The 27,887-nt window shown below is 39.3% G+C and overlaps 1 protein-coding gene across 3 annotated transcripts in view; it reads left to right on the top strand.

The window, feature by feature from the left end:
* Positions 1–22,676, top strand: part of SLCO5A1 (solute carrier organic anion transporter family member 5A1) — a 169,049-nt gene extending 146,373 nt beyond the window's left edge. For 2 of the 3 annotated variants that reach the window (XM_081265948.1, XM_081265949.1), the window contains 4 exons: positions 9,113–9,272; positions 11,435–11,676; positions 13,832–13,896; positions 16,115–22,676. In XM_081265948.1, the coding sequence (XP_081122074.1) occupies positions 9,113–9,272; positions 11,435–11,676; positions 13,832–13,896; positions 16,115–16,569 (922 nt within the window). In that variant the 3' untranslated portion in view covers positions 16,570–22,676. The remainder of the gene's footprint in view (positions 1–9,112; positions 9,273–11,434; positions 11,677–13,831; positions 13,897–16,114) is intronic. The other variant, XM_081265950.1, reaches the window with a different exon arrangement.
* The last annotated feature ends 5,211 nt before the right edge of the window (positions 22,677–27,887 follow it).

Genomic DNA, 27,887 nt, shown 5'->3' with positions numbered 1-27,887 from the left:
TATGATTAGAATTTTTCAACTTTGTTTCTGTTCCTTACATTTTATCATTTTGTTTTAAGGGACAATTTTTCTGTTTTTTTTTTTTTTTCTGGACTTTGCAGTCTGACAGCACTCAGTCTAGCATCTCTTGCTCTTCTCCTCCTCCATTCCAAAAACAAGAATGAGAGGGTAGCGGGTCAACATCTAGTGTAGAGGCTTACCTTTTTGAATGTCTTACAGTTTCTTTAAAGAAGAGCTTTCTGATGAATCTCTGGTTCCTGAATTGGAACCTTGGGGTGGGTGTACGGATGCCAATGGCAGGGTCCACTGATATGGTGTCTCTCCCTCAGATGCCTGGGGAGTTCCTCTGGGTTCCTTTCCACATCTCACGTTTGCCTGCTGATGCTTCTGCTGCCTTTGAGCTCAAAACCTTGTGGAGGTTCCTTTGGTTAGGTTTGCTCCTCCCCCTCTAAAGTGGCACCTGCCGTTTGCACATAAACCCTTGCGGGATCTGCTCCCTGTTTTCACGAGGTCTGGTGTCTGTCTTTTCATTTCCTTTTAATCTTACTCTACTTTTGAGTTTGTTCTCAGAAGGAATGGAAGACAGGCTCAGTATCTTACTTGTTTTGAAACTACAGGTCCCCTCAAGACTTCTAAAGCCCTTGCTTAACACCACGTATATCCTGCCAATCCTGAATCAACCACTTCTGGACTCTTCCCAGGTCCACTGGGAAAAAATTATATAATTGTGCTGATTGGCTCCATTACAGATTTATGAGTTCCAATCTTAGCAGGCCCTCCTGTGCTGAGCCATCCATTTGCTTAGCCCCAATCAGCTTCCTGCCCCAAGCCCATGATGATGATCCTTTTTCTTTTTCTTTATTTTTTTAAAATCCCTTCCTCAAGTCCTTCATTTTGGCCTAGTTTTATTTTTCTTAGTGGCCAACCAATTCCATATTAGTGAGAGAACAGAGTTCCCAAGAATGAACTCTGAACTTCCCTGAAACTCTTTTTTCTAAGACAGTATTATTTTTAAATGATGACTCCATTGTTTTCTAGCCAAAAAATTTACCTAATATTGATGTATTCTGTTTCCTCCTATGTAGGATTGGTAATCATGTCTATCTCTCCCAGCATAATTAAAATAAAATACATATGGGTGAAAAAATTAAAATAATGCAGAAGGTTAAAAAATGAGAAGCCAGTATCTCCTTCCCTTACCTTCAACATCCAGCTTAAATCATTCAGATATTTTAAACAATACTTATGGTTTTGATTAGAAGGATTATTTAAGCGAAGGTTCTTATACTTACTAACAAAGAATCCAGCATTTAGAATGTGCTGAAAAATTATTTTCTTGTCTTTATTCCTTTCCCTTGTGATCACACAATAGAACTCAGCTATTTTTTTCTTCTTCTTTAAAATGTGAATGAATGTCAGACCTCTACCTCTGCTCAGGGATGTTAAGTATATAGTGTTGCTGAACTTGGTAAGAACTCAGTGCATCTTAGTTATGTAAACTCATGATTAAGGGCACACCTCTTCTCTGTTGACTGAAATCATCCAAGGAAAAGCAACCTCGTGAGGAGTGCAGAACCTAATTGTTCTGGTCTTTGCAAACTGATTTCAGTAAAGTTTATGAATTAGCCAAGGAAAAACCTAGTTTCCATGGAGAATTTCTCTGGCTTCCTAACTACTTTTAGGAAGATAGAATGAATAAGAATAAACAATTTTGAGTGGTGCGGCAGTAGAGGCATGCCACTTTTAGAATGTGGAAAAAGGTGTGTGGGGGGTGGATCTGTTCTTTATGTAGGGTGTGAGCTACAGTTCAGCTTCACCCCTTTGGCTGGGTTCTCTTCTGCAGTGTCCAACCTGCTCGACGGTATGTGACTGCTAGCCTGGTAAAAACCATATTGTGCTCTGAATGATTTTAAGTCTTGTGCTTTGGCATTCTTTTTCCTCCTATAAAGCCAATAAAGAGAAAAATGGCACTAAAGAGTGGAATCTTTGTTAGACAGCTGTTTGGCTCAGGAACAGTGATTAGCACTTATGTATGTCTTTTATGTATAATGCTTATAGCACTTATAGCATCGCTGTAATGTATATATTATTACCCACATTTCAGTGTAAGAAACCAAGGCTTAGAGATTAAGTGATTTACTCAAGGGACTCAGTTAATAAGGAGTGGAACAAATCCACCCTGATGACCTATTTCAGAGCTTGTGTTCTTTCTGAACACCACACAGAGGTGTGTTGACATTACCTATTTCATACAGGCGCACACCTGTGTGTCCATGCCACCTTCTTACTGATTGGGCAGTAGAGCTGGCCTGCACCTTCCTCACTTCTGCACCAAAAGAAAAAACACTGTTAAGTGGGTAATTGCTCGTTAAGTGTTTCAAACATAATAAAATGAAAAATTTTTAAAGAAGAAACTTTATATTTGAGAATCCAATGAGTTTTCATTTTGAAAGATCCCAGGAACTATAGCTAATATTCTGGCTCATCTCCAACTCAAGTAGTTCCATTCCCAGCACCCATAATTTCCCTGAGGTTTTAGTTAGAACATGCGTATGACTTTCCCCTCTGCATCTGAATTGTGTCTCACACGGGTATGTCCTAATAATCCTGTGGCCGAAAGAGCTGGCATTTACTATGATAGCTGTGGCTGAAGTAAGACTTTATCCTTCTACATTGTGGACTGTGAGCTATCGCTCTTCACTCCTCACTCCATGTTTTTGTCAAATAATTTCTAAAAATTGAGTCAAATCTGATGTACAAAATTTCTAACCAGTTCTATGTCTTGATAAATCACTTAATAGTTCTAGCATTATGATCTTTCATTTTTCAAATGTCATCTCTTTGAACTTAGAATCTATTGTATCATCTTCTGGTTATGTGACTTCAGCTACAGGGCCCAAACGTTCTCAGGGGTGATTTCTTGAGCTGCCACCTGATGGGGAAATGATAACTTTCTGTCTGGGCATTGGCTGTTGGAAAGGGTGGTGCACCCAGTCCCACTCAGTTCCCAAATCTCAAAGGTTGTAAGTTTCTTCTCTGAGAGCAGGTTTGCCCCCACAGTATTCATACCACAGAAATTAAATAGTCTACTAATCCATCCCTTTGCCTCAGCTTCCCATGGGGGCCTCTCATCTTCCTTCCCACCACACCTGTTCTTATGATGGTCAATACTGCGTGTTTAACGCACCAGCCTTCCTAGGTATCTGGCATTTCTGGCTAGATCACTCCTAAATTCTCTAATTACACCATTCATCTCCTCATCTGTGTTTCACAGACTGCCGCATCTACGAAGATTTTCCTCATTGTTTAAATATTTTGCGTGGTTAAAAATCTTTTATTTATTATAGTCATTACTAATTTCTTTATTACAAATATCACTAATTTCAAAGGACATTACTGAAAATTAGAGGGAAGAAACTTTGCTTAAAGGATCTTAACTTATATTATTTTTGGAATATCCTAGCTATTTTATTAAGAGGCTTAGCTTAATAAGTTATATTTCTACCTGGAAGTATCTGATACCATCTATTTTTGAGCTCTGTTTAGAGATAGAAACAAAATTTGCTTTTACTTCATTGTAGGAGTAGGGAGAGGATAAGAAGTATAAGCAAATATTCTTTCCGCTTTGTTTTAAATTTTGTAATTAGGATCTAAACAAATCAACACTGAAGTCTGTAAGAATACATAATATCTCTATAAAATATAATAAGGCTTTTTGTAGCAAAAACATTCATGACTGTTATATTCAGGACCAAATTTATCAGTCCATAGCCTTATATTAGCATAATTGACAGAAAAATGTTCGCTATGTAATGTGAGCAGGAAATAAAATAGAATTTAGAATTCTATATATGATCTTGATAACGGTATGTTAATGTTATCTAGCTGCATACTGAAAGAATAACAAAAACCATGACAGTAGATACCCTGAATAGTACTACTATGGATAAGTTTAAATTTTTTTTTAGTTCTTTTGTATCTTCCTAATTTCTATATTAAATAAGTAATATTTTAATAGAAAAGGTCTTTTGAAACACAAGGGACATCATTTTATTAATACTAATTCTGTATTTGCAGAGATGGTTTGTATAAATTATGAGTTATTATATGTAGGTGTCACGTTCTACCTGGTTTGAATTTGCTGGCTAAAAAGCAGAAGAAAGCTTTAACAATAGAAATAACAACTGGATGCAGTGATCACAACTTCTACAACCACATCCCTCTAGTGAACCTGTGCTGTTATCATATACTACCTTTCACTGATTATCCTTACTCTCTGTGTAGGCAGGAAGGGTCCATGATAGCACAGGTGAAAAGATCTGACCCAAGGTCCTGCAGCTACCAAATGGCAGGCCTGAAACTAGAGTCCACGCTAGTTCTTTTCCCATTATTCTCTGTAGGAGAAAAAAAATACTTTTTGTTTTTTGAAAAGAAAAACACAATGGAGACCTTTAGTACAATTCATGTTTGTGATTCTGTAACTTTTTAAAAAATATTTTTTTAGTTGTAAATAGATTTTTTATTTTATTTACTTATTTATATGCGGTGCTGCGGATCGAATACAGGGCCTCATATATGCCAGGCAAGTAAGCGCTCTACCACTGAGCCACAATCCCAGCCTGTGATTCTGTAACTTTTATCCATTAATACTTCTGCCACATGTTGATGGAGAGAATATCAACACCTTAGAGCCTGTATGTTCGAGGCACATTGCTAGACACTGGACATATGTTTATTTACCAAATCCCTTTTACAACTGTGTGATGGAGATATTTGGATATCTATTTTACAAATGTAAAATCCAAAGTTCATCACCTTTGTGAATTGTGGAGATGGAATTGCACCCAGGTCTTTCTAAGCCTAGTACTCAGGATTACTGAAAGCTGTGTCACGAAAGCCACATTAGAACCTTCTCCAGGAAGAAGGAAGCAGGATAAGCCAACCAGAAGACCTTGTGTTAGAGAAAGCAAAACTGTGGACAGTTACATGAAACTGCCCTGCTAGCATAGAGACTTGAGAGGACACAGTATGGAGGTAGATAAAGCTGGATTTAAGTCCATTTCTGACTCATTCTAGATAGATTTGTGACTTTGGTAGTACCTGCCCTCTCAAATCCAATTTCTTTGCTTGATCAGCAAGAGCAATTGTAATTCTCATGAGGAATGAATGAGCTAACTTATGTGTAGAGATCTCAGTGCACACTGTATAGAGGAAAAATAGAGCTCTGTTAATGTGAGTTTTAAGTGATAATGATGAGTATCAGGATAATAATAACTATAAATCTGAAGTTGCATAGCTTTATATAATCAAGGAAGAATTTTAATACAAAGCCAAAAATTTAAGTGGAGTTGAGACATTCTAATTGAAGTTTTCTTGAGGGCTGAGATCAATTGATAAAGATTAAGAAATTATGACAAGTGTACATTTCCCCCCTAACTGATTAGTGTATTTCAGTGGGTGGATCATATTCCTTTCCTCCATGAAACTTGAACACAGTTTGTACAGGTTCCTAATTGTCATATCTTTTAATAGGGAGAAATGAGGACAAAAAGATGAAGGAACTCCTCATTGAATTATAGACACCAGAAGAAGTGTGTTAGCTGGGGAAGTTCAAGTGGTATTTAGGTCTTAGGGTAGGGTGATGGGACACAACTGCTGGTGTGTGTGTGTGTGTGTGTGTTTAAGGCAACTGTGTTCTTACATACCCAGGTGTAATGGCCTTACAGCAGAGATTTTTTTTTATTTATATTAAAATCTGTTCTGTTTCTATATATCACTTTAAGTAAATATTGATTTAATAGAAGTGGGGCAATATTGCTGTTATATTTTCCTTCTAACTCCCTCTACCTCTTTTTTGTCTCCTTAGATTTTCTTGAGGCCTCAATGATTGTGGGGCACATCACTCCATCTCTTAGAATTCCTTATTCTTTAAAATTAGCAAACGTACTAGCTAATCTCAGAGACCCCTTTCATCTCTCTATCTCTACAATTACATGATTTTTGTAGTAATATAAATGTGTGACTCTCAAGCCAGCAGTTTGGAACATGCAATTAAGAGGCATTTGCTAGCAAGGCCCTTTGCCTTATTTGAAATCAAAACTTATATTGATTTGTGAGTTAAAATGAATATTTCATTTGGAAAGCAACTATGTTGCCAGACATGCTTTCATTTCTTTGGAAAGGTGGCGCATGGACCCTGTGCCCAAGGATAAGTGCAGTCCACAATAAGTACTTCTTGTGCATTTCTGCTGCCATCCGGGGTTCATTTCTTGTTAGTGAAATATTGTTATTCAGGTTTAAAGGCTTCCACTATTATTAGAATCTAGGCTATTTTCTGGACAGTGAATTAAAATCAAAGAAGACATTATTTCTGAAGAAAGTTTCTATTTTAATCAGCATAGTGTAAAGGGTGAACCTCGTCAGCAGCTTTCACTTTTGTTCCACAACTGTCTTTTCCCCTAGTGACTTTTCACGAAGGCCCACTTCCTTTCACTGGTACTTAAATTTGTTGCCTAATTTGATTTTCTTAGAGCTTTTCATATGGTACCATTTTTTGTATCCCCATGATCCCTAAGAAAAGCAAACATACCTAGGGTGACCTGAGACTGTGCCTCTGTCTCCTAACCTCGTGGAGGTTTTGTCTTCCTGTGGTCAGTGTGTCTCGAGCATGTTGATGTTTTCTTCAGGTTCCTTCCTCTTAGAGGGACATATTCTTAAAGGATAAGGTTTTTGAACTCTGTGGCCATAAATGAAGTAAAAGCACTTTGTTAATAGGAAATACCAAGTATATAGCAACACTAGTAACCCTTGGTACAATATTGAAGCTTGCCATTTTTTCATGAATAAGCATGCAGGCATGTAAAACCCATTTTATGTGGTCCTGGCTTACATTTTGGTTCTTAAAGAGCTGGTAGAGAGAATATTAGTGCCCACTGAATACTTTTCATATGATAGCAGTTAACATGCACTACTCAGCTTTAGGGTGAATGTCTTAATGGTGTCCTAAGCCATTTCATCCTCAGTGGGATGGGATAGGTAGTTGGCCTGGCATATGGTCATTGGTCTGAGGTCTTATTCTTAGCATTACTGACATTTGGTCCAGATTTTTCTTTATTGTGAGAGGTAGGGGGATGTGCTGTGCATTGCATGATGTTCGGCAGCATCCCTGATCTTTGCTTATTAGTTACCAATAGCGTCCCCTTGGTTGTGACAACCAAAATTGTCATTGCCAAATGTTCTCATGGCGAGGTGTGACCCAGTCGAGAACCACTGGTCTAGAGTTACTTTGTTTAGGTATATTCAAACTTTAAAATGTTTGGATACGAAGAGTAATGAACATAATGATTACCAAAGTCTTGTGATAAATTGTTTTCTGTGGAATGACATGAATGAAGAAAAGGATTGATATCACTTTCATGTTAGAAGGCTTTCTTGATAGAACTTCAATATTGCTTTGAATTTGTTTCTCCCACTGACATATGAGAAATCAGTTATCAGTGAAAGGCCACGGGGTGGGGGGAAGCCTTGGAACAAACAACACTTTAAATTTATAGGTTACTATAAGGATTGGGATGGACTATGCTACTGGATAAATAGCACTAACATAGTCATTAAAGATAGGTTGTGGCACATAACAGACATTCCAAAATATTTTTTGAATGGATGTGTGATGGATGGATGAGTGAAGGATATGCTTTTGCTAAGTCATTTAGCTTTAGGAACAATATTTCATCCGTGATTCATGGGGGGTGGCATGATGACAGAAGCACAGAGTCATGATTATGAGCACTGTGATTGCTTCCATTCCTCTGTGGTCTCCTCTAGAGACCAGTCTGCCTCTGCTCCTCACTGACGTTTCACACTTCTCTCCCCTGCCCTGTATTCCACTGGTTCCCCCCTCCCTTTATACTGATTGCCAGAATTGATTTTCTGAGAGCTTTCACAGCGTACCATTTCTTTCTATCAGACTCCATGATATTATGGGAAAAAAATTCCCACCACATTTGTGCATCTTCATTTGGGTATTCCTTAGTAAAGAACTGTTTAATCATTCTTGTTTGAATCCAACTGGTGATGTGATTTCTAACCAATCATCTTTGCATCTTTTGATTTCCCAGGTTCCATCTCTTTCTTTGAGAAGTTATTCAAGAACCACTAAAGATTTCGTTTAAAGGAACCAATATTGATAACTCTGATTGATGTATTTATATGCTCACAATGATATTGTTGGTTCAATACTGAAAAGTATTTTCTCTATTTTACAGTTTAAGAAATTGATAAATGTTTGAGATGAAGGATATGCTAATTACCCTGATTTGATTATCACACAATGTATACATGTATTGAAACATCATATTGTACTCTGTAAATTTGTGCAATTCTTATATGTTAATTAAAAGTGATATAAAGTTGGGCACAGTGGGTGCACACCTGTAATCCCAGGGGCTCAGAGGCTGAGGCAGGAGGATTGCAAGTTCAAAGCCAGCCTCAGTAACTTAGTGAGGCCCTAAACAACTTGGTGAGACCCTGTCTCAAAATAAAAAATAAAATGGGCTGGGGATGTGGCTCAGTGGTTAAGCGCCCCTGGGTTCAATCTCTGGTACCAAACAAAACAAAACAAAACAAAACACTAGGACTGAAAGGTAGAATGTTTGCTTAGCATGCATAAGGCTTGGACTCAATCCCCAGCACACTAATAACAATAGTAATAATAATAACAATAACAGTAATAAATTTAAAAATTTAAAAAGGAGTTTCAGCCCAAATATGTTAAAACATAGAGCCAAGGGCTTACAGTAAATGAGGAGTTATATAAAAATTCAAATTATTGAGCCTACACATAGGACCAGTTCTGTAGCATGAAGGTGAAGGATAAAATTGAGTTGGGACAGATAATTTGATCTAAAAAAACTACTGAATCTGCAATACTAGAAAGCTGAAACTTTTCATGTTGTGTTGTAAATTCCTGTAATGATGGAGGGCAGCTGTTTCATCATGCTGTGGCTTTGATGAATGGGAACATCCTTGCTAATGTGGACAGATCACTAAATATCAAGGTGTTTCCTCTTGCTTTCATTTTAATTCTGCTCTTGGCTTGTTTCCTTTCTCTCAGACCTTCTTTGACCATGCCTCATAAGAACCTGACAGGAAGCTGCAATGTGAATTGTGGTTGTAAGATACATGAATATGAGCCAGTGTGTGGATCAGATGGAATTACGTACTTTAACCCCTGTCTGGCTGGCTGTGTTAACAGTGGTAATCTTAGCACTGGGGTGAGTAGATTTCCTAAATTCCTCTTTTGTTGTTAATCCAACGTCTTGTGACAAGGACGTGATAGAATTCATATGCAACCATGATGACTTCAGTCTCCTTTTTCGAGAGGCTCCAAATAACCTACAAAGTACTTCGGATAAACACCTTGTGGAAAGGAAGTTATGCATTGCTCTCATGGTTTTGCTGGGGAGGATGGGAGTGTTTAAGTGTAGAGATTTGGTTCCATGTCAGCCCTCTCTACTTTACATTCCATGTCAACTCAGTGAAACTTGATGAGGTTGGGCTCCTGGCCTTCCATTTGTTTTCTGACAGGGCCCCTGTAATGGATTTGAAGGTCAAGAAGACCATAGTTTGTGCTGGTGGAAGAGACAGGAAAGCACCTCCCCTGATTCTGGGAAGATGGGCAATGGCAATTTTTCACAAACTATCAGTTTGGGTCAGACTCTTTTAAAGAATTTTTCATGTGTTCTTTTTAGTTATACATGAGGACAGAATGTATTTTGACACGCTGTACATACATGGAGTATAACTTCCCAGTTTTGTTATTGTACATGATGTGGAGTTCCACTGGTTGGTTCAGACTTTTTTTTTTTTTTTTAACTTTCAGAGTAAAGATATTTCTGTCTGTTCAAGAATAGGCTATTTTGAGAATTCCCTCCTCTGTGAGTTATAAATAGGCTGTAATACTGTGGGAGAAGTTTTGCAGATTCTACTCCATTCTTTATGGAGCCTGGCTTGATTCGTTGCATAAGAACAGATCGGAGGGCACTGCTTTAATTGAAAGGTTAATATGCGTTTGCTTGTTCTGCGCAGGTGATAGGGATTAAATCATTGACTGGATGTTTTGAAGATGCCATTTTTTTAAAATTTCTGTTTGGAACTAGAGTGATAAATTGAGAATCCTGTTATTGGTTCCCTGTATGTAATTGGTGAGCTCCAGTGTGTGACTGTGCTGAGAGGGAGGGTGAGATCTGTCCCTCTCAATGGCCAAGCTCTTCCTCAGGTTCCTCTCTTTCTTTTAAGAAGACTGGAGGTCCTTTGCGCAAAGATGGCCAAACAGCACCCCCTTTACTCCCGTTCTTACTGTTGTTCCAAGTGTTCACCACAGGGACCAGTTCACATTTTCATTCAGTAAAATGCAACATAATAAGCAAGGAAGGTTAATTGACTGAGTAAACATTTGTTGGTTTATTTTGATTTTGTATAAGTAACACCCAGTGAAGTTTCACTTTTCACTTCACTGAGAAAATTTTGGTAGTTAAAAGAGAATTTTGTCTCTTTCACTCTTCTGTAGCATCAGTCCCTTGAATGCATCTAGCCTGTCAGTGTGGACTCACAGATATTTGTTGGAAAAAAATGGACAAGTGATTTTGGGTGCAGCAGTGCTTCTAGATAAAGTCTAGGAACAGCACTGAGCTGGGGCCATGGTCACCAGACCTAAGTTACATTCATGGATTGGGTTATTCATCCATAGCTTGGAGTTCACCAGATAACTAAAGGAGATTCAAAAGGTGTTTAAACTAGAACAACTAATGAGAAGCTCACTATTATTTGTACTGAAGCCATCATGATTGTGTTACGAATTCTTTTCCATTTATTTAGCAGATATTTACTTTAGACCCGGGTCCACTATGTGCTCAGCATTGTGGTAGGTGATCAGGGTTGTGCTAGGTACTCTGATAAGCATGCGTAAAGATCAGGCTGGGTTCCTGTTTCTAAGGGGCTTTTATAATTGGAAAGCCCAAGAGTTCAAACAATCTAAGAAGCTTAGGTTTACAACCCAATTTGAGCTTACAGAATGTAAACATCATAGAATTGTTGACAGCTTCTTAGAAAAGTTTAGGTTTAAGCAGGTTTTTTTTAAATATTTTTTTTTATTGGTTGTTCAAAACATTACAAAGCTCATGATATATCATCTTTCATACATTTGACTCAATTGGGTAGGTTTAAGCAGTTTTAACTGGCAGATTCTGATATTGTTAGACACATGCTTTGATTCCTTACTATTATCAGTGAGGAAGGTGTTTTCAGTGAAATATTTCACATTTTTAAAATGCTGCAGTAACTATTGTAGAATATTTTAGTTCACTTTGTCTTAATAGTCCTATGCCACATTTTCCTTTTGATTGGCACACAACCTAACTTTATTTTGCTCACTTAGATTCGGAATTATACAGAATGCACCTGCGTCCAAAGTAGACAAGTGATCACTCCGCCCACAGTGGGACAGCGAGGCCAGCTCAGGGTGGTTATTGTCAAAACGTATCTCAACGAGAATGGCTATGCTGTGTCAGGGAAGTGCAAACGGACCTGCAACACCCTGATTCCATTCTTAGTTTTTCTTTTCATAGTCACCTTCATCACCGCATGTGCCCAACCGTCAGCCATCATAGTGACACTCAGGTGAGAACAGCACGGGGCTCCAGGGGTGGGAGATGAAATAGCATTGCCAGAGCACATATCCCAGGACAAGGGATGACGGGGCACAGTGGAGAGGAGAGTGAGGTTCCATGGTGCAGGAGAGTGCTCCTGGGGAGCTTGAGAGGTGAGTATTTCCATGTCCAGAAGGGAAAGAATGGTTGCAACATTTCATATTCTAGAACTTTCTTTGATTGGGTTCTAGTCTCTCTGGTTCCTTAAGTCTCTGACCTCAGAGGCTCAACTTCAGGAATTGAAAGCCATCCCCCATGTTACCTCTGCAGGGAAGCCAGACCCTGGAGGGGGGCAGGAAGTAATTTGGTAAAGTTGCTAAATCATGCATACCACAAAATCATGCATACCTCCAACTTTGTAGACAGTCCTGTACCTCCTGGGTCAGTGATGATTTATGCTGGGCCTGCATTTTGAAATGCTGAGTTCATTAGTTTTACTATCATATAAAATTTTGGAATGGAATCAAAGAGAGTTGAGACTGGGAAATGTGATTTTCCACTTATTCAGGATCTTGCTTTCTTTGCTGTATTATATATCCTGTTGTGTTTTTTTGTTGTTGTTGTTGCTGTTTATAAGAAGATATGAAAGCTAATTTTATTCTATTAAAAATTTTGATGCTGGTACATTTGAATTAATGTGTTGGTATTTACAGTAAGGGCTGCACTGGGCAAGGAAAGGCAGCATGATGAGCAAGAAGAGCAAACCATTGATGGATTTAGGGGGACAAGGGATGCAGGACAATGAGGATGTGAAGAAGGGAGTCCTCCTTCTTCCTCTGGCTCCTTGGAACCCCACCGTGCTGGGTACCTGGCAGGATGTACCTGCTGATATGTCACCCTTACTGAGAGTGGGCAGGTTGCACCTTCATGTTCTGACTTCTTGCCTGTGGGATAGTGAGGGAGACATTTCCCAGAAAAGCTGCTCCTTGGGAGTCTGATAACAGCACAGGAAAGGCCCCCTGGTTTAGTTACCCCGTCCCCCCACTGGCAGATATTTATACAGCAACAACCACATGGGCAGAACTGGGCAATTTGCTATGAGGCATAAAGAATTTAGAGAAAAGACAACAAAGATACTGGTCCTCAGAAAATTTCCATTGTTTAAGGGATAGAAAGGATAAGGTATGTCATTGTTTTGCTTGAGACAGGGTCTTCTGTGTTGTCCAGGTGGGTTGAGAGCCTCTGGTCTCAATCACCTCTCCCACCCCAGCCTTCCAGTTAGCTGGAACCACCATGCCGGGTCCATCATTTAACAAACCATAAGAATCATTAATATATTTGCTTACTTAAGTAATATCATTTTTCACTTTGTTTAATTAAAAAAAAAACAGAAAATGTGGCTGGGAGGAGCTTAGTCTTTCATTTTTTTGGGGGGTGGGGTACCAGGGATTGAACTCAGGGGCATTCAACCACTGAGCCAAATCTCCAGCCCTATTGTGTCTTTTTTATTTAGAGACAGAGTCTCACAGAGTTGTTTAGTACCTCACTACTGCTGAGACTGGCTTTGAACTTTCGATCCTCCTGCCTCAGCCTCTCAGCTGTTGGGATTACAGGCATATCCTATGGCACTGGCTTTCTATGTTTTTTTACTTGGGTTTTATATATATATATATATATACATATGTATATATACATTTTTTGGTCTTTTGTTCTTTCTTTCTTTTACCTTTTTCCTCCTCTGGGAGAATTATCGGAGTGGTTTTCATTGGACACTTCTACCATTCAAGAAATTACAGGTGAACAGAGACAGGGAATGCAATATTTATGTGAACAGAGACAGTGAATGGTATGTTTAAAATTTTATGAAATCTTTAAAAAGATAGAATTGATTTTGGAAGCCCAATCAGAGCTGCTTCTGCCCCTTCAGCTGAGATCCTTTGATCCTCGACCAGGGCTTACAAAGAAACAATTAGAGTTAATCAGACTTTCCTTTGAGTCATTTTGGAGAGACCTTTATTCTGTGAGCTCCCAACAGCAGTCTTCTTGGCTTTTGTTACTAAATTCTAGTGGATTGAATATGTTTGCCCAGCATCCGGTTGATTCCTCGCTCCACACAGAACAGGCTTGATTTGATGTCTTTTCTTGGGACCACAATTTTAAAACATTTCTTTCTTCCTTCACTGTAGGTCTGTGGAAGATGAAGAGAGACCTTTTGCCCTGGGAATGCAGTTTGTTTTGTTGCGAACACTTGGTACGTCCCTGAATTTCCAAGCGTGCCTCTTAGTTCCTCCTTGCAACTGGCAAATACTCACTGTCCTTTAAAAATGGCAAGTCAAGTCATTTGTTACCATTCGTAGCTAGGAGTTTTACAGGTTTGTGGTGAGGGTACATTTCCTTTTCTTTTTTTTTTTCCATTTGAACTAAAAGCTGACAAGTTTATTTGATGAAAAAAATACCTCAACAAAACTGATTTTAGGTCAGTTTCTTTTTGACTGTGAACATAAACTTGGGCAAAATTCCCCAGACAGTTTTGCACAGTAGGAAATATTCAATGAAGACATTTTTTAATCGGTTTATTATCTTAGCATTTTGGTCCTTTTACTCCTTTTTTAATCTAGAAAGGAGACAAATTGGTGCTCATTTTACTTGTGAAAATTTCAATTTCTTGTTCTTAATAATTTACTTGGACTGAGCAAAGAATATACATACCAAGTTTTTTGAGGTAAAGAAACTCTAAAAAGAATAATCAATCCCCAAAGCAACACCCAGAGATTACTGTCAAGTGTGGGTTCAAATCTTGGTAAAGAGAGAGAACACATGTGCATTCCTTAGTGCATAGGAAGAATAATTTTTCAAAGGTGATGCCCCACAGTGAGGTCTTGGGACAGCGAATGGGAAATGACCTGTGAAGAGAAGCCTGTTGCCTCAGTGTGTTGCTAACTGACTTCCTCATCAAGCTTATCTTTTCCTTCTTTAGTGTCAGCCTATCATTTTCTTCAGCTGCTATTTTTCCCCTAGTAATCATTATTATTTTCCACAGGGGTGGGGGGAAGGGTTTTTGATTCAAATTTCAGTTTTGAAGAATAAAACATTTCAAAGTAGGATCGTCTTCCCCATTTGAAGCATTAATCCTCTCTGAATTCTCACTTTGTGAATGTTGGGGTTCATGGCCTATTCCATTAATGGGCACTTTCCAATAAGCCCAGAGGGAAAATGCTTCTAGTTGCATTTAATGAGTGGCTTGAATTTTGTTACTGGTGACTTTGAAAGTACTGGTTTTAAAAAGAATGCTGGTTAAAGGAAACTTGGACATGTGTACACATAGTTATACTTTGCATTGAAAACTAAAAAGTATTATTTTCAAAAAGGAAATTTGTTAGCCAAAGGGGTGGCTGAATAGAAGAAGAAAAAAAAAAGTTCCTTACTTTTGCTCGGCTTCTCTCTGATGCCATGGAGTTGGGGTTATTTGGGATGGATTTGGAGGTAAAGTTAAGCCAGTGCCTCCTCTGTGCCCTCTTGCTGATGCTCTCTGGCTGTCCTGATAGATCCTTGGGCAGGAAAGCATAAAAGGTGTGGCTGTGCCATTGGGGTGACAAATTGACCAATGATTTAATAAAACAGTATGTGATAGTTAATAAACAACTCGCAATGGGCACAGAGTGGTTTCTGAGTCTGGAATTTAAAGGAGGGGTAGATATTTGTCAGATGAACCAGTTGGGGGTCGGGGCACATTTGACAAAGAATGTGATGAAGGACATCTACTGGGTAGGCTTTGTCTGCCGGGATCAAAGCAATGTCTCTACCGTGTCCCAAACAACAAAGCTGCTACTCATCTGGATGTTTTATAAGCTTCAAAGATGAATTTTATGCCATAATTATTTCCATACCCTCAGCGCCCTTATACTAAAATTGCCATCTGATGTGGTGTCTGACTAAAGAGGGACAAGACTTGCCTCCTCCTCTTTCTACATCTAAGGACTGGGACTCAGCCCACAAGAATTAGGTGTACTGAATTGTGGTGGGCAATGAAGTGCTCTAGCCTCTTAAGTATTTAATGACAAAATCCATTTTTTAGAAGTTTAAAAGGATTCTGTAGCTGCATCCTTAACAATAGACATTTTCTAGCTTTATTGAATTATAACTGACAAATAAAAAATGTATCTGAAGTGTACAATGTGATGATTATATATGTGTGTGTATATATACACACACACACAATAGACACTTTTTAACGATCCTAAAAACCAGTAACACATTCTGAGTTGCAACATGGAAGATTTTAAGTGTTCACCATTTAGTGAATGTTTTAAAAATAAATTGTGATATATCTTAAAAAAATCAAGTAACATAAGAGATTCACTCCCTTTAGCCGGTTTTTGAGCAAACAAGTACCTTGCTAATTTACAAGTCAGATTTTTTGTATAAGATGTACTGAATCTTTATGGTTTTCTTTCTCTCCCCAACCCTAGCATACATTCCTACTCCGATCTACTTTGGAGCAGTTATTGACACCACCTGCATGCTCTGGCAACAGGAATGTGGGGTACAGGGCTCTTGCTGGGAGTACAACGTGACATCATTTCGTTTTGTCTACTTTGGTTTGGCAGCTGGCCTCAAATTTGTTGGCTTTATTTTTATTTTTCTGGCCTGGTACTCCATAAAGTACAAAGAGGACGAACTGCAGAGGCAGAGGTGCAGAGAATTCCCTCTGAGCACCGTGAGTGAGCTCGTGGGGCAGCCCAACAAAGCCGAGAAGAATGCCCGGACTAGATCATGTCCAGCCTTCAGCACCCAGGGAGAATTCCACGAAGAAACTGCTCTACAAAAAGGGATCCCATACACAGCACAGACCTACCCGGGGCCCTTCCCAGAAGCAATAAATTCTCCAGACCCAGGGCTGGAAGAGAGCCCTGCTGCCATGTAGCCTCACTCCCGGAGCTTGAACATGGAAGACTTGTTTTGTTGGTTGAGTTGAATATAGTGGCTTGAGAAACACCTGTGCCTTCTCTCTTTTTTTAACCTCAACAGATACAATCCTCAAACCAACAAAACTCAGTATACACAGCCACTGTCGATTGAGGGCTGGATACCTCAACTAGACTGAGAGCCTTTCCCCTCTTTTCTCCAAGGAGGAGTTTAGATACATTTGTTACCACTTTTGCTATATTAATTTAATGTTCATGCTCCAATATGGCATAAGGCTGAGGTCCCCGGTTAACCCAAATCGTGGAAAAGGCAATGGCCCTGCATATCATTAGCATACACTCCCAACAAAGGTGAACCTGACCATGACCTTGCAAATCCAAGTTTTTAGACATGAACACCTACTGTGAGTTCTGCTACAAAGCACAAATGAATCTGCCTCAACTATGCAATTTAATTGGAAAAATGTTCAGTGCAGCATGTTACTTTTGCTTATAGAGAATAAAGCAGATATGATTTTGAAAAGAGGAAGAAGCTGAGGTTCCTTAAAGTACTGTTAATAGCATTTTAAGCCATAGCGGAGCTGTCAATCAGGTAGACTTTTTCGGATGCTTCAAAGGAACCACATGGAGAACATGGTGAGAGGAATAGCTATGTCATTTCATAGAACACATTCTCTTTCAGTTTGTCTTCCCCATCATAAGGTAGTTAGAGGCTGCTGAATCATAAATCTGAAGGCTCGAATACAAACTCCAGAATTCTTTATAAGGGGCTTTAAAACTAGTATGCTACATAACATGGCTAGAAATTAATTTGAGATGCATCATGAAGAAAGAAACTGATGGCTTTCTCATCCAAGGAAATTGCTGCAGAAATCCCTTTAGCTCGTAAGGACTGACATAAGATTAGTTAAGAATTGCAACCTTGACATTCAAAATAGGCGAAGAAGAAACTCCAGAGGTAAGATTGAGTCCCACCTGAGCATTTTAGTTATATGCTTAAAGCACTGGAGAAATCTGTATTGTTTTCTTTCTTTCTGTACAGAAAATTGCTGTGGCTACTGCTGGAAATGAGTAATTAAATCAGGAAAGCTAAACCTGGGATATGAAAGTCACTTTGAATACAGGAGGAGGGAGATCTGTGGGCTGGACCTGAAATATGATCCTAAGTAGAGAAAATGATTTAAACTACGCCAGTCTTAAAGTAGACATGAATTCGACTTTATCAGAGTTAGAATCAGTTTGATTTACCTTTCCTTCCTTCCAGTGGAATGCCTGCCGTGATTTTGAGAGAGGATTTTTCTGTTTTTAAAGGCACTTTGGGTTCCTTATCCATCATTCTTTCTAGAACCTCCCAGCATATCATTTAGACTTAGGCGCCGCATAGGATGCTTTTTATGTGCTTCTTAAGATAGGTGCCTCCTGACAGCACTAATGGACTGACAGAAAGTTACTCATGAGCTTTAACTGTGAGAGACTGAAAGGTCCAAACACAAATAGAATTGTGTAGTCTTTCTACATAAGCCTACAAAGGTATAGAGCTAACTTGGGAAACGTGTTCTTGTCTGGTTGGCCCTCTTCCATACAACAGTGGTCAGGCTTTTTGGCTGAATCATCCTTGTGTGGCTTCACAGGTGAAATCATGTGTCTGTTCCTTGGTACAGAGTATTTTCCTCTTCACTTAGGAATGACATTGTTCAAATGGTTCTCTTGGTTGCAAGCAGTTTGCAGAGAGGATCATCACTGTTATATTAAACAAAGTCTGCAAGTGTCTCAGGTGACAGGGACTTCCATTCATCTCCTGCCTGGGCTTGGCTCTCTTGCTGGGCTAAGATTGTAGTTCCACTGATATCTGTCAAACTTTGGTCAATGTGGTGTACACCGACGGTTTGGAACACATTGCTGATGAACCCAGTGTCTTCTCTGGGGACTCAGGGTTCCTCTTTACCTCTGTGGAAGACCTTGATTCTTTTTAGAATGGAAACTTTCCTTTAGTGTTGGAGCTGTAGATGTGTAGAGTGGGGAGGGGTGGTGGTTTCTTAATTTTTCTCTGATCATTAAGATACCACACTAAGAGACTTCTGGTGGAATTGGCACTGTTTTTTTGGTATTAAGATTGTTGGACTCACCATGAGTAATTATTGTTCTTCCTCAAAAGGCCACCAGTTCCGCAGTCATCGACTGGGCACCAGCTACTTGTCAGGTACTATTAACCAATTAGCCTCTGAAATCCACGGAATCTTTTGGGGTGATTGGGCCAGAGCTCAAAGAAATTGACCAGAAATGTGCACCACATGTTAATAGTGTACTTCCTGATATATATATATATATATATATATATATATATATATATATATGGTGTATCATTGCTGTGCTGTTGGTAAAAATGTAGAATAAGTAGTATAAGTCTTGAAGGAGTGATTATTTTGGAATAATAATAATAATACCAATTCAGAATTGTTCCCCAAATGCTTTGAGCTCTGGTAGCATAATTGGAATGTAACCTAGCCAACTAAGTGGCTATTTTGTAGATGATACCATCTAACTGTGTATATAAGGTCTTATGTGCTTGTTAATAAATTGGTCATGTTACTTTATAGTCACACTCCTATTAGAAGTTTTAATTGCTACTCTTCATGCACATAGGCTTCAAATTACTTGTTCTGGCAAAAGGTCATCTTGTTCCTTTATCAACTCTGTAAATTACTGTATTATTTGCCTTTAATATGCAAATATAATCATTGAGTCCATTAATTTAGAAACACCCAAAGAGTGGGTGGGTGGTTGGAACACATTCTTGGTTATGTTCATTGGTATAAAATCCTTATTCCTGGTAGGTAGATTTATTTCTTGAAAACAGTTAACAGTCACTCAGAATCATGGTTTGGGGAGTGAGAGGAAAGGAAGAGCAGAGAGGACACAAATGATCATTTGCGGAGTGTTGACTATTTTTAGTGCTATTTTGTCAAACACTTAAATGTGCATCATTCATCTTCATCCTTTTAATAACTTGCAAGGAGTTTATTGTTTTTATTTGGTGGTGCTGGGATTGAACTCAGGGCCTCACATGTGCTAAGCACAGACTCCACCAAGGAGCTACACCCCCAACCTTGTTTTTGTTAATTTTAAAAAATAGATGTGAATGTGAAAAGTAAAGTAACTTATTTAGGATTGTACAGAGGGGCAAATTCAGATATAGGTTTCTCTCACTCCACTGTTCACTTTTTATGCTACCTAATGCTGAAAATAGCTTTTGGTTAATAAAGCAAGATGTGGTTGTAAAATAGTGAGGTTATTTCATTATTTTATGTATTACTGTTTCTGAAGAATAAAGACATTATTATTTCTTTGTGTAGATCGTAGAAAACACCTGTAGGAACCATCAGCATTTGATGTTTGACTAGATTTTTCAAAGTAAATTTCATTTGTTTAGCCAAGTGTAATATTAAAAATCACTTGTCAAAACAATACCTCAAATATTTTTATAGTTCATATTTAACATAGAACAAATCCAATTTGGGTGTTAACATCTAGTTTCAGCAGAACTTCTGAAGAGTTCAGATTTGTTGAATTGGAGTTTTGGGATTTCACATGTATTTTTTTTTCTTTCCTTCAGAATATTAACCTTTCTGTTACTATTATTGGCAAACATGAGTTTTAAGATTCCTAGTAAAGACTTAAAAATGAAGGGCTGGGGTTGTGGCTCAGTGGTAGAGCGCTCACCTAGCATGCACGAGGCACTGGGTTCCATCCTCAGCACCACATATAAAAAAACAAAGATGTTGTGTCTGACGAAAACTGGAAAATAAATATTGAAATTCTCTCTCTCTCTCTCTCAAAAATAAATAAATAAATAACGATTTTTGTGTCCACCTAAAACTAATAAATAAATATTAAAAAAATTATAAAAAATGAGTATATACAAAAATACAAACCAAACCACTGACCCTGATTGTTACCTTTAGTGCTGTGACAGTGCACTGCAGCACATGGTAGAAATAAAGAGGTGCTGCCAGAAATCAAACTCGTGCTCCAAAATGGGTGGGCAAGGCTAAAGCTTTACTTATGCCAGAACCACCTGCTATCAGAACCCGGCCTGCAGGCTTACCCCGCAGTCAGTCCGTGCATTTCTAAGTCTTAGCGCTGCCCTTTGCTCTGATTGGAGAGCTCAGGGTTACAACTTACCTGATTGGTTAATTTTAAAATTGGGGCAGACAAAGGGGAAGGGCTACAGTTAGAATGGCTACAGTTGGACTCAATTAAGGCTGAATTGGTATAAATAAATATTTTGAAAATGGACCGCCAGACTTTTTATTTCTCACACACATGACTTGGAAGAATCAGGCTTCAGAGAAGGGAGCTAGGGAGCTGCTTCCTCCCTTCCCCTGCCCTGTAGGGCTTGTGTAGGTCATGGCCATCCTATATGTTCACTAACCATTGAGAAAATGTTTCTTCAGTCCACAACCCCAGCTTGCATTCTTTGGTGGACTTGGAGCCAGAATGTTTTTTCTTTTCTTTCTTTTTCTTTTCTTTTTTTTTTTTTTTTTTTTTTTTTTAGCTTGTTTTGTAGAAACCCTTTGTGCACAAGGGAGAAGCTTCACAATTTGGATAGACCTGAAATCTTTGTGGGAATTCTGTATTGTACCAGGGAACCGGAGGTTAGTCCAACCCTAGGATGGTGGCCTGTGTGTGTGCTTAAAATATCAGATGATAGAGAACAAGACTCTTAACCATTGATAAATAGGTGCATACTGAGTATTCTAAGTAGCAGATATCAAAATACTGTGTAACCCCAGAATTGCCTAGAGGACAGCTTACAAATGCTCTGTTTGACAGACTAGTAGGTAGCCTTTACACATCAGTGTGTTTCCTCTTCCATAATAAAGGGAATGTGTGGCTGGCAGGCGAGATTAGTTTCCTTGTGCACTTTATCTTTTCTGTCTTCTCTCCTTCATCTTCCAGGATTGCTGCTGACTACATCCGTCTCAGACTTCTTGTTGCGTTGGAATCAGATGTGTGTATGTTTAAAGAGGTTTCACTTTAAGCACTTCATTTTAACTCAGCCCTAGGGAGGGTTCTAATGTGACCAAAACCTTCCTTAGCTGTTTGCTTCTGCAATCTTGAAAAAAAAAAAAAGATGCCTTGGTGCTAAAAATGATGCATGTTCACTACTGAATTCACAGTATTTCACTGATAAAGGGTTGCATGTGCTTTGCATTTGGAAGTCTGGAAAAATACCCAGAAAACAAGCACCCATTACTCTCATTTCAACAGTTAATGTATGAACTCTATGCTGCAAAAATAAAGAGTTCAGGAGGGCATACTTTTCTATGGAAAACTCAGTGCTTTTGATATTTAGTTTAGCCAGCCAGCATAATCAGCTGCTAAAAATAATTTCAGAGAAAGGTAAAATAAAACTATTTCACATGATCTTTTCTTAGTTCTCCTCTAAAAACCCTACAGCCCCGTGAGGTGTTTTTAGCAGTGGGGTTTTGAGGGTGTCATCTTTTCCTGGTAGTCTATTCTACATGTCAAAATTGAAGGAGAAACGGTTATTGAAGGCTAAAGTAATTGTAAGGTCATATTAAACCAAAGTGGTGAATGAAAGAAGCTTCAAGTTTGTATCTAGAAATTAAAAATAAGAATTATTGGTAAAACTTGATAGTGGGCATTTTACTTAAGATATATACCTCTACCCAAAACACCAACTGTTAATTTAGAAGCATGAAGTGGGAAGATCAACCTCTAACATTTTAGTTTAAGGAAACGTAATACCGTGTCCAATAAATACCGTGTCGGATAAACTGGCGTTAGGATCTCAGTGGAGCGTGTGATCTGTGTGCGTGATTTTTCTGTGTAGAGGTGTGCTTGTGACGAAAGGCTGTTTTTAGTTTGTTAAATAAAAAGTTTCATTTTGTGATTTTTAGGATTAATATTTATTTGGAGACCTGTTAGGGTAATTTAAAAGATGTTTGATTTTCTTGTGCTCGATGAAACCGATTGTCAATGTACTAATAAACCTTGGTTTACAACATCTTGAATACTTGATCACTGAAAATTAAGGTAAAAAATTTTAAAAAAGAAAAGAATAAAGTGTGTTGGATTGAAATTAATTTGTCTTTGAATTTTTTTTGAGAATTGTAGCAAAAATGCCAGTATGATCTCCCATCTCTTCCAAAAAATCAGCTTCTTATCCAACTGATAACTTTGTCTTGAAGCAGAATGTTTTATATGTAAACTATTAGGATTACAGTTTTAAGAGCCTGCTAAAGCAAGTTTTCCATTGAGTCACCAAAGAGAATCCTTTTATGTCATCTATCACTTATTTAAATTCACAACAGATTTTTTGGCTGCAGAACTCTGTGCATTATGAACCATGTGCATATTAGTGTGGTTTGTCAGGCTATGCTTAAATAACATGCTAACCCCCAAATCTCAGTGGCTTCACAGCACACAGGTCTATTTCTCACTCACACTGTATGTCCATTATGGGTCTGTTCTCTGTAGTCCCTCAGAAGCCCAGGGGCAGAGGCTCCACCATCTTGTCGCTGTGCCATCTGGAACTTCCAGGGTTGGTCTTGGTTGCTGGAGATCCCAGAAAACAGCCGGTGGGCTTTTCTCTTTCCCGGCTTGGAAATAACACACAGCATTTCTGTTCCCATTTCACTGACCTGAACTAGTTTCATGGTTTTGCCTAACTGCCTGGGATCCCCAAAAGAAAGGATGAATGATGAGCACTTGCTGGGTAACTATTTTTTGCTGCACACTTGACTGTCAGAGGTGAAGAAAAATCTTCAAAGGAGCCCAATTCAGTACTCTAAGAATTGGCACATGGGGCTGGGGGTGTCACTCAGGGAAACAGAGCTTGACTAGCATTTGTAAGGTCCTGAGTTCAATCCCTAGTATTCACAAAAACAACCAAAGAGTAAATTTTAAAACATAAGCAAAAATTGATATATAAAGAGAAAGTCTTGAGTGTAAAAAAGAATGATTTTCAAAGGAGGGACTATCAAAACTTGGTCAACAAAGCAGTTAGAAGCCCCCTTCATCCCACCTCTACCAAATGACAGATTAATCATTGTTTGCTGAAATGGCCCAGAAGCCAGTGCTGTGGGACTGGAGTAAGGACTGGTGTTCAGACTCCACCTGAGGAGAGAAAAGCACTGGATTTGTGAACACACACACACACACAAACACACACACACACACACACACACATATATACACATATATTACAAATAAACATTTATCATTTCTTCAAACTCCTCTGTACTATCTATTTTGAAATACACAACTCAATGTCAATAATAGCCGCCCTATTGTGCTGTAGAACATTAGAATTATTCCTTCTGCTTAGCAATGTGTGAGACCCTGGATTCAATCCCAGCACTGGGTGGAAAACAAAACAAACAAAAATCATTTTTTCTACACAACTGCAACCCCATGCCTGTTCACCATCCTCTTGTTACTGGGCAAACACCTGCCTTGGAGCTGAGGCAGCCACAGCAGTCCTCTCTCACCCATTCTTGTGATTATTCCAGAAAGATTTCAGCCATGTCGCTCAGAGTAGCAGGCGTGCGTTTACTAGACGTGATAGGAAAGGGGATACTCTAAAGGGAGAGAGTGGGTCCTCACAGAGGAGAGGGACGTTTTGCCTTTCCTGCCCTCCAGTTTGATTAGGAGTTCCAGGGACATTTCGAGAGTCCTGCCCATCCACCTCTTGACTTTTGACTGACAACAGGATGACATCAGATTTTCAAGTCCCCACTATGCTTGGTAAAGGTTTAGGACAACTCTAGGTCACTTGAGCCCATGTCAATCAGTTCTAATTGGAACCTGTTCTTACAGATTTTGTGGTTAGCAGGAATTATCTCTCTTTGAGTTTTGAAACCTGGTCTGTGTAAGGGTCATAAAAGGTCCCCCCCCCCCCTTCAGGGTAACTTATGTTCTCCCTATGGGCATTTCTGGTCTGGATTTCTCCTGCAGACAACAGATTGGTTGCTGAGGAAGGTAACATCCTATTGACTTAAGCAGGGCCAGGCTGCCAGTAAATTGCTTTTTGAAAGAAAGCATGTGGGGTCACACACTGGGCCCAGTTTATAGAATTATTCCCTTAACCTCATGTTCCCACCACTCAAGTCTATTACCTATCACTCTCTCCTTCTCTCCTTTCCTGACATCCTTTCCAGGTTCTGATATATTTATACAAGCGTGGAATATGTCTTATTTGACTCTAATTCTATGAGAACATTTCTTTTCAGCTACACATATAAGTTAGTTCATGCACTATTTGTCTTTCTATGTCTGATTTATTTCACTTAACACAATGTCCTCCAGTTCCATCCAAAGCACTGGATTTGGTGGTCTTTCATGACCAACAGCACCATTTTCTAAATAAACTGGCATCTAAAACTTTCGGGTGAGAGGCGGAAGGAGGTAAAAGAGACGTGGAAATAACAGCATGACTCATGGGCTGAAGTGCAAAGTGGTTAAATTTAGACCTTGCCCTGAGCACTCTGTAGGTGGAAAACAGGGCAATTGATTTCCACTTCTCACTCCTTGTCTCCTGTGCACACTGAAGATGAAGGGTTAGAGTGGTCCAAGGTGCATGGGTTATTGGGGGTGGGGGCAGTATGTACATGTGCTGACTGGTGAACCCCAGTTTCTCTTCTGGTTTTGTACATTCAAGGGAACTCTTCAAAACTGCCATAGTCTCTTCAATTATGTGTGCATAATTTTGGTAAAAGGATTCTCTCTAATTTCTTAAATTTGCTACACCTTTGGGATATAAGCAGCGACATTTTTGATATTAGTTTTTTTGAAACAGACACATCAGAATATGTTTCACTTTAAGAAATGATCAGTGAGGGAAGGTTACAGAATGTGGTCAGTTCTCTTTCTTGCTTTAGCACCAGACTTAGTATAACCTCAGGGTTTTTAAGAGCTGTTAAAAAGCATCCCCAGTTCCTTTCTTATTTTTAAAATTGCCAGCTGGGCAGAGAGAGCCTTTGTGGCTTCAGCCCATGAGAGCCAAAAAACATTTTTAATTGCATCAAGTCACTGGAAAGCAAGGAGATCGATATTCAATGTTCACTTTTGAATTTAAATGTCAAAGTCTGACGTAGTCCAACTCATAATACCAACATAAATCAGTAGAAATCTGAAAGTGTTCTTTGGTTTGCTGTGATGGCTAAGATCATAAGCACTGAAGAAAGAGCAAACTTGCCATGGATCAAATTGTTCTAGATGTGTTCCTGTCAAATGGTAATACTGAGAGGAGAGATGTCCCTTCAGAAATCCTGCTAAATGGTGGCTTTGCCCCACCTCCAAGCAAAGATGTCGTTAGTTGAGCTAGAGTGTCACCTAGTGGTCCTTATGGAAAACACATGCTCTGCTAATAGACCTTATTCCTGCCTTGAGAGAAAGGGGTTACTGGGGTAACTCATTATGAGTGGCAAGGTCCACGACTTCTCTTATTCCACTGAAACCTACTGGAGGTTGAATTGGTTTGCCTCAATCTCTGAGTCACCTGCCCTGTTGGACTTGGGAAGTAGGGGATGTGGGGGAAGCAAGGAAGGTAGGGATAATACAGATTCTGGATCCCAGAGTCATAGATGGCCCTGGTGTGGGGGCTAGAAAATTCAGACCGAAGGCAACACCTCTGCTGGATGCTTCTGTTCACCTGCTGAAGAACGAGGCAGTGCTCAGCACAGAAGACTCTGACATGCATGGCTTCCATTGCCTCCCACATGTTGCCAAAAGTTGCCAGGGGCTCTCCCTAATCCCAATAAGAATAAGCTGGTATTTATTTATTTATTCTTTTTAGTTATACATAACAGTAGGATCTATTTTGATATATTCATACAAGCATGGAATATGTCTTATTTCCATTAAGACCCCGGTCTTGTGGATATTCACGATGCTGAGATTCACTGTAGTATGTGCATACGTGTACATAGGAAAGTTAGGTCAGGTTCATTCCACTAGCATTCCTATTCCTATCTTCCCCTCCCTTCTCTTCATCCCCCTTGTCTAATCCACTGAACTTCTATTCTTTCCTCCCTATTGTTGTGAGTTACACCCACATTGCAGAAAAAACTTTAGAGCTTTGGTTTTTTGAGATTGGTTTATTTCCCTAGGCATGATAGTCTCCAGATCCATCCATTTAGCAGTGAATGTCATAAAGTCATTCTTCTTTATGGCTGAGGAATAATCTGATTTTTGACACTTTACTTCCTTCTTACAGTGGGATCTCTGAAGGTATCTTGTGGGCAAAGTCATCTACATCAACAACACAACTTAAAGAAAGGCGAGTTCACTAGACCAATGTGAACAGTGGTCACATCAGCATTGCCTGCTCAGAAGTAGGTAGGGAGCCAGATTATGAGCTATTCTCATTCCGTTGACCCCAGAGTTGGTATGTCATCAGTTTACTTGAGAAAGAGTGTAAAATAGAAGAGGTGTTATTGTCCAGGGGTGGGCAAAGGAATCCAGAAAAGTTTACATGAAAAGAAAAGGTACGTTTAAATCAATATGGGGCTGGGTGAGGTGATGCGGGCCTGTAATCCCAGGGACTGAGGCAGGAGGACGGCAAGTTTAAGGCCAGCCTTGAAATTTAGCAAGACCCTAAGCAACTTAGCGAGGCCCTGTCTCAAAATAAGACATAAAAAGGACTGGGATGTGGCTCAGTGGTAAAGCACCCCTGGGTTCAACCCCTGGTACCAAACAAACACCAACTAATGTGGGAACTGAAGGATGGACGAGATTTCTGCAGGCTGAGATGGGGTTGGGGGTAGGTGTAAACCGGGGTGCGGGGTGGATGCAAAGATAGGGAAAAATTGGGGCCTTGGAAAGTGGTGCTAATTCAGAAGAACCTAAGGTGGCAGGAGAGGTCAAGGAGGAACAGGAGGCAGCTAGAAGGCTAAGAATCTTCCTGCTCACATGGAGAGCATGAGAAACACTAAAAGATTCCTGAGCAGGAAGTGGGATCTGAGTCGAAGCAATGAAGGACACATCTGGTAGACTGTGGGATGTGCTGGGTGTTGGGTGGGGCTGGAGGTAGGAATGGGGACTTGGGGACTATTGCATTTTTTACAGCAGCCTCTGTGGGTCAGGAGAGCCTCAGAGACCCATCGGGGTGAAGCGCATGGAGATATTAATTGTCCTTTATACTTGGAAACATAAAGCAGAATTGGAATAAATTGGGGAATCGAAGACCTTAGGCAAGACCTCAAAGTTAAGCATTTAAAGATCTTTTAAATTTACGTCAACGTGTTTAGATATGTTGACATGGGGTTGGAATATTAAGTTTTCAGTCCTT

Source organism: Spermophilus citellus, assembly GCF_964194105.1.
Source record: "Spermophilus citellus genome assembly, chromosome: 14".
Taxonomy (NCBI): Eukaryota; Metazoa; Chordata; class Mammalia; order Rodentia; family Sciuridae; genus Spermophilus; species Spermophilus citellus.
Note: the sequence above shows the minus strand (reverse complement) of the source record. Positions and strands in the feature narration are given on the sequence as shown.